The 6,552-nt window shown below is 37.6% G+C and overlaps 1 protein-coding gene across 1 annotated transcript in view; it reads right to left on the bottom strand.

Annotated features, from left to right (window-relative positions):
* LOC143288192 (protein phosphatase 1F-like) overlaps positions 1–5,016 on the bottom strand; it is a 43,679-nt gene extending 38,663 nt beyond the window's left edge. Inside the window, exon 1 of the mRNA XM_076596515.1 lies at positions 4,862–5,016. Coding sequence (XP_076452630.1) covers positions 4,862–4,929 — 68 coding nt within the window. The 5' untranslated portion in view covers positions 4,930–5,016. The remainder of the gene's footprint in view (positions 1–4,861) is intronic.
* Positions 5,017–6,552: the final 1,536 nt, after the last annotated feature.

Genomic DNA, 6,552 nt, shown 5'->3' with positions numbered 1-6,552 from the left:
ACTCTGTGGCTGCCCTGTCAGGCAGAGACTGAGAGACAGGGATTGAAGATCCTTAGAGAGAGAGAGAGAGAGAGAGAGAGAGAGAGAGAAAGGAGAGAGAGAGAGAGAGAGAGGACAGAGAGACAGGACAGAGAGACAGGACAGAGACTGAGAAAGAGAGAGAGAGAGGAGAGAGAGAGAGAGAGAGAGGGACACAGAGAGAGGACACAGAGACTTAGAGAGGACAGAGAGAGAGGGGACACAGAGAGAGGACAGACAGACATGAGGGGAGAGGGAGAGAGAGAGAGAGGACACAGAGAGAGGACAGAGATAGATAGATAGATAGATAGAGAGAGAGAGAGAGAGAGAGAGAGAGAGAGAACTCTGAACTCTTTGCTAATCTACATCCATTACAAATAGCACACATATATATAAGTGAAGGGAAAAGGTATTCATGCAAAAGGACATACATAATGAAGAAACAACCCCCCCCCCCCCCCCCCCCCCGCCTCCACCCCACCCCCCCACCCCCAGAGAGAGAGAGAGAGAGAGAGAGAGAGAGAGGGGGGGGGGTAGAGGAATGGACAAGATAAGACAGACAAAATACTTTTTTTTTTTCGAGGATAACAGATAAGCACTGGCAAGCTTCTTCTTTTTAATTTATTTTATTTTATTTTATTTATTTTTTTTTTTTTTACATCCAGTCCCTGGAGGTATAGAGAGACAGAGGTGGCTGGCAGAAAGAAATGAGAGGTTGGGGGGAGGGAGACAAAGGAGGGAGGGGTTGAGAGAAAGAGACTCAGTGAGAGAGGGAGGGTGTGGGGGGTGTGAGGGGGGTCGGGGGTGGGAGAGACAGAGACAGAGCGAGAGACAGAGATAGAGACAGAGACAGAAACTGAGACACACACACACACACACACACACACACAAACACACACACACAGAAGATCTATCCTAGATAGGATACCTTGAGTACGGCCTGCAGGGTGAAGCAAACCTGCTCCCAATAAACCACTTAATCAGCTGCACATGTATCATATACTATAGTAGTGTACAGGGAACTGTTCTGGAACTGTACTCAGTACACTGTGGCTGTGGGTGCTCTTAAGAATTCGCTCTTTAGACTTTATGCATACTTCTGCATTCTTTACAATTGCAGATGAAAGGAAAAAGAAAAAGAAAAGAAATCACCATTTCATAAGCCACATTATATGAGTAAAAAAATTGACTGACTTAGTGACTATGGTTTATGAAACTATGAGTATGTATATCAACCACTATGAGTATTATAATTTTGTTATGTATTGACATTCATCAAGGCTAATGGGTGAAAGTTTATCAAATAATATCTATTATATCTAACTCTCTCTTTCTCTCTCAAAGAATGCACTTCTATCTCTCTTTCTCAATAATCACAGCCACATACACTCTTTCAATCTCAAATGCTTCACATAACCCTTAATTAGTAAAAAGTATCACACCAGATCAATTGAATAATTTGATGAAACAATGCATATTTAAACAAGAGGCAAAGCCTTCAAGACTCACTTGTGCTTCATGCTTTATCCTGTAAAGGAAGCATTAGGAGGAAAAAAAAAGAGATTTTAAAAATGGTTGAAAAGTGCTCTGTATTAAATATGATGGATAAGCTTGGGAGAAGAAAAAAGAAAAGAAAAGAAAAAAAAATGTAATGTTTAAGATGAGAAAGATCAGTTCAAAGCAAATTAAGTCCCCTAGCATTAATTACAGAGTAATTTCCCTCTTTTACTATCTGCACCAAAACGTTTGCAAACTAAATAAAACTTCCATGCTTAGCAAAAGAAGTTCCTGTTTGAACAAAAAATGATAATAATGACTGCTCTTGTTGTTGTGTCAGAATATGAGATCAAAGTGCCAAGTTTAAAGAATACAAAAAATATAAATATAACAGTAAATGCAGTTTGCATATAATTAGGCTTCATTTTTTATTTTTTGTGTGCCCATCCCAGAGGTGCAATATTGTTTTAAACAAGATGACTGGAAAGAACTGAATTTTTCCTATTTTTATGCCTAATTTGGTGTCAACTGACAAAGTATTTGCAGAGAAAATGTCAATGTTAAAGTTTACCATGGACACACAGACACACACACACACACAGAGAAAAGCGAACACCGTAAAACATAGACTCACTTTGTTTACACAAGTGAGTCAAAAATCATGAGTTTGTGAATAATTAATTATTTAATGCACAGAAGTTTGAAAAACACACATATATCTCCCAATTCCAAAGTGTTGCTGCAGTGGAATGAGGGGTGAAGGGCAGATGGATGGTGAGGGAAGGTGAGAAGATACATGAAGTACATGATAAAGTGTCTGATGTAACACACAAAAAAAGTACTTCAAGTTCAAGTGTAGTAATGTAGTAGTATCATCAAATTTCCTACAGATACATACACGTATGATCTAACGCTGCACAGGGTAGTACTACTACTAGTTTACAAATTTTCAGCATGTATTGCATACACAAGATAATAACTATAGCAGTATAAGCCTGTAGAAATAATGTCAAAAAATGAAGAGCAAGATCAAGATGATGACTGGATAAAGAACACAACTATCAACGAGGTAGTGATTATTTGACAACAATAACAAAGTTTTTGATGGTAACAAGGATGCAAACTGCTCTCATACTAACAGGCAGAGATCACTGTGATCAGTTCAAATGGAAGACAGCAAAACAAACAGGCCTTGTTCTGTTCATCAAGGACAAAAAGCCAAACTGTATGTTGACTCTGCCTTGTAATTTATTGTTAGTAATACAGTTTTGCCAGTCACGACTAAATGCTGTGGACTGTACTGTAACAATACTGTCCCTGTCACCCAAACAAAGAATCCCACTGAAATCAGTTTCAATTTCCTCCCACTGAAATCACAGTTTCAATTTATTTTGCTTATATTATCATGTCACTACATACTTGTCAATTTTCTTATTCAGTAAAGAAAAAAAAAACTTTCTTTTTATATTTGATACAATACTCAGTTGTTAGAACTGTCTTTAGGCTGATTGTGTAATCATTGTGAATCTACTTGTTCATTAACCTATTTATCAAACTAAAGGAATCTTTCTGCAGCTGTTGATGAAGACCCAAATGAATGAGAAACCATGCATTGTTGTCTTCAATTTCATTCTGCATGATATTTGAATGCTTTTTTTATTTAAAAAAAAAAAATTATATACAGCACTGATATATCTGATTTCTTAAAATATTTTTTAATGTTAATAATAATGGTAATATTACATTCATGAATACATGAATTGTATACAGTAACGTTATATATATATATATATATATATATATATATATATATATATATATATATTTATTTTTTTTTTTTTTTTTTTTTTAATAAAAACTATCCAACTACAACAAAAAACCTGGATTCTATTCTCTCACAAAAACACAAAATGAATATAATTGTAAACATTAAGTTATAAAACATTCACCACGCGGCAAACAATAGTATAAATTATTTTAATATTAATAATTTTTTTATGAATTAAACCTAAAGCTGCCAAAGGTGAAAACGAAGGACAAGGAGAGGGAAGTGATAGTGAATGGAAGGACTCGTTAAAGATACAGAAGTAGTAAGGAACACACACACACACACACACACACACACACACACACATACACACTCATACTGTATGCATGCACACACACACACACACACACACACATGGATACACTTCGCAAGATTTGCAAAAGCGCCTGGAAAACAATTTAAGGCTAGAAAAATAGTGTGTTACTTCTTTTTATAAAGATTTTTCATACCAAACCTGTTATCCTATTTACATTATATTTTTTCTCACTCAATTAAGCATATAAAAACCACTGGATAGATTATAACTTTGTCAACAATGTTAAAAAGATTTGTTGGATATTTTTAAGATCAGTTAAGACATGCAGATTTAGATACAAAATAAATGAGTCCAGAACTGACTGATCATTATGAATCACATCAGTGGTCATGTCAAACAAAATGTCATGTGGCATACTGGAAAGCATGAAAGGTGTGTACCTGGGTGTGTCACTCAAGACTTAGTCATTCCAAAGCACATCTGACATTGTGACCAGTTATGTGAATTTATTTTCAGATCTTCTGCAAGAAGCTGGCTTCATTTACTCCTTGACTTTCACAAGACTAAATCTACTTACAAATTTGTTTATTATGATTTGGAAATCCTTTATCAAAATCGCTGGTTTATCAGCTATTACAATATATTCTCTCTTCTTTGATAAATTTACAAATACTGTATGGGCCACTGCCACTGACAATAAACTGCAAACTTGAACATGGCTCAAACAAAACCAATGCAAAGTGGTCTGTTGACATTTTTTGACTCTACATTCTGATCAGCACGTTCAGCTGACCCCCCTTGACCTTTGGCATACATCGTGCATAACAAAAAGGTTACGCGGCCAGTGTGTATGGCTGCCGCGAAACATGACCGAATTTTCGGGGGACACACTCGCATGGGCCTTCTAGTTCTTTCGGCCGGCTAATTTCAAACACACAGAAAAACATACTGTGTATCATACCATCAACAGAGAATATTAAACGCTAAGATGCGAATGGTAAGATTCAGGTGTGTCTTGGGTGTCTGTTCTCCATTTTATCCCCTAATGAGGTCAAAATTAAGGTGACAGAAGAGCTTGGGTGTGCATTTCAGCATTCACCTAAACGCAGCATGCCTTTGTCTGTCCGAGGCACTAAAAACTGCAATATTGATCTAATCTTGAAGAGCATCGATCTCTCAACGGGTGTCCGTCAGACTCAATCGACCGACGCAAGCAAACACGCACACACATGAGAAGAGCAGAAGACCGAGTGCCAACTTACTGTGTTTGACACAAGTAGTCCAGCGCCCACTGCAGACTTTCGCCTTCAATTTCGGACGGCTCCAACATATAAGAAACCTGACGCACGGGTGAATAATTTTCTTCTGATGAGGGCTCGTCCACATCGTGACAAAACTTCTCTAAGAAACGTTTGAAGGACGATATTTCATTTTTACTGGGATCATCCATCCCTGTGACAAGCCTCGAGGACCATTCTATTAGCGACTGAGGCTTTGTGTGTGTTGAGATGAGTGACGTCAGAGAAACATGCGAAGCAGGTTTGGCTGGCTTCACTCCACAACTGCAAGAAACTCTCGTGGGCACGAAACTGCACATGGCATTTTAATTAAAAGTTGCTACGTTTTCAATGATTGTCAATACTCGCTCGTGATAACAATTCCATACATGCATACAACTAGTATACCACAGACGAATCGTTAAGGCTGTTCTCTTTTTTTTTTTAAAAAAAAAGCACAAAAAAACAACTGACACTGAAATTAATTAGTCCGCTATTTCAGTCTCTTGATCTGGTCAATTTATTTATTTATTTATTCGTTATTTATTTGCCTACGTATTCATTTATTTGGTTTACTAGTCAGTTTGTTAGATTTTATCACTCCGTCTTTACATATATAGGTATATAATGGAAGTTCAACTGCTGAATTAGCACCCGGCTTTTTTCCTCGCCAGTCAGCCACAGTCAAAGTGAGAGTCCATGCAAACTTGCACATTCTCGCAACGCCGGTTCAGTTCGCGATTACACACAGAGTTGCATGTGTGCGTGTTCAAAGCTTTTGTGCTTCTGTTGACATTATAAACCGATTCAAGTTAATAGCCACGACAGTCCTAGCATGCGGGCCGTCCGGCATTCAGCAGTCTAGTTCTCAACCGCTCGAGTGTTGCTTTCATGCACTCGTCTTCCTTTTTTTTTTCTTTTTTTTTTTTTCTACAGCCGGTTTTCTTTGAACCGTCTTTCCGATGGCGTTACTTTTGATATTCACCCACCCATTTGATTTTTTATAAAGTCGCCATATATATTTCTGCTCACTGCAGTGGCACCACTGCCGGCCGGGCCCGGATTTCTCCGGAGTCTCACGCACGCACTGCATGCATCCCGTTCCCGACCCTCAGTTTCAGTTTCAGTAGCTCGAGGAGACGTCACTGCGTTCGGACAATTGATTTAAACAAAATTTTATTCAGTAAATATGTCACACATGTACAGATAGACAGCGGAGCAACAACAAGCTAATAGCTTATATCGTGCTCAGGAATGTGATTAAATACATTTGTTTCGTTTGACGGCTGGTGGACGCTACACAATTGCAATTATGTTAAAATACACATTTTCCAACTGCATATAAGCGACAGTCATTGCAGACATACATTGTTTCCCCCTTTTTTCCCTACTTTTTTTTCCCTCTCTTTTTCCTTGAGCCGCCGTGGAGATTAATATATTTAAAGAATTTACAATGAATATAAACATCATTTTTTAAGATACGTTGTTCACACAACAGAAAGCAGAAAAAGGTAAGAAAAAACAAGTTAGTGAATAAGATAAGAAATGAGAGAAGAAAAGAAAAAAGAGAAGAAAAAAAACAAGAAAAAATATACACATGGAGAGGGAATGACATTACGCATAATCGTACTTGATTAGACGGACTAGACAGGAAGTAAGGAAAGATTACATGTCCA

Source organism: Babylonia areolata, chromosome 12 (assembly GCF_041734735.1).
Source record: "Babylonia areolata isolate BAREFJ2019XMU chromosome 12, ASM4173473v1, whole genome shotgun sequence".
NCBI lineage: Eukaryota > Metazoa > Mollusca > Gastropoda > Neogastropoda > Buccinidae > Babylonia > Babylonia areolata.
Note: the sequence above shows the minus strand (reverse complement) of the source record. Positions and strands in the feature narration are given on the sequence as shown.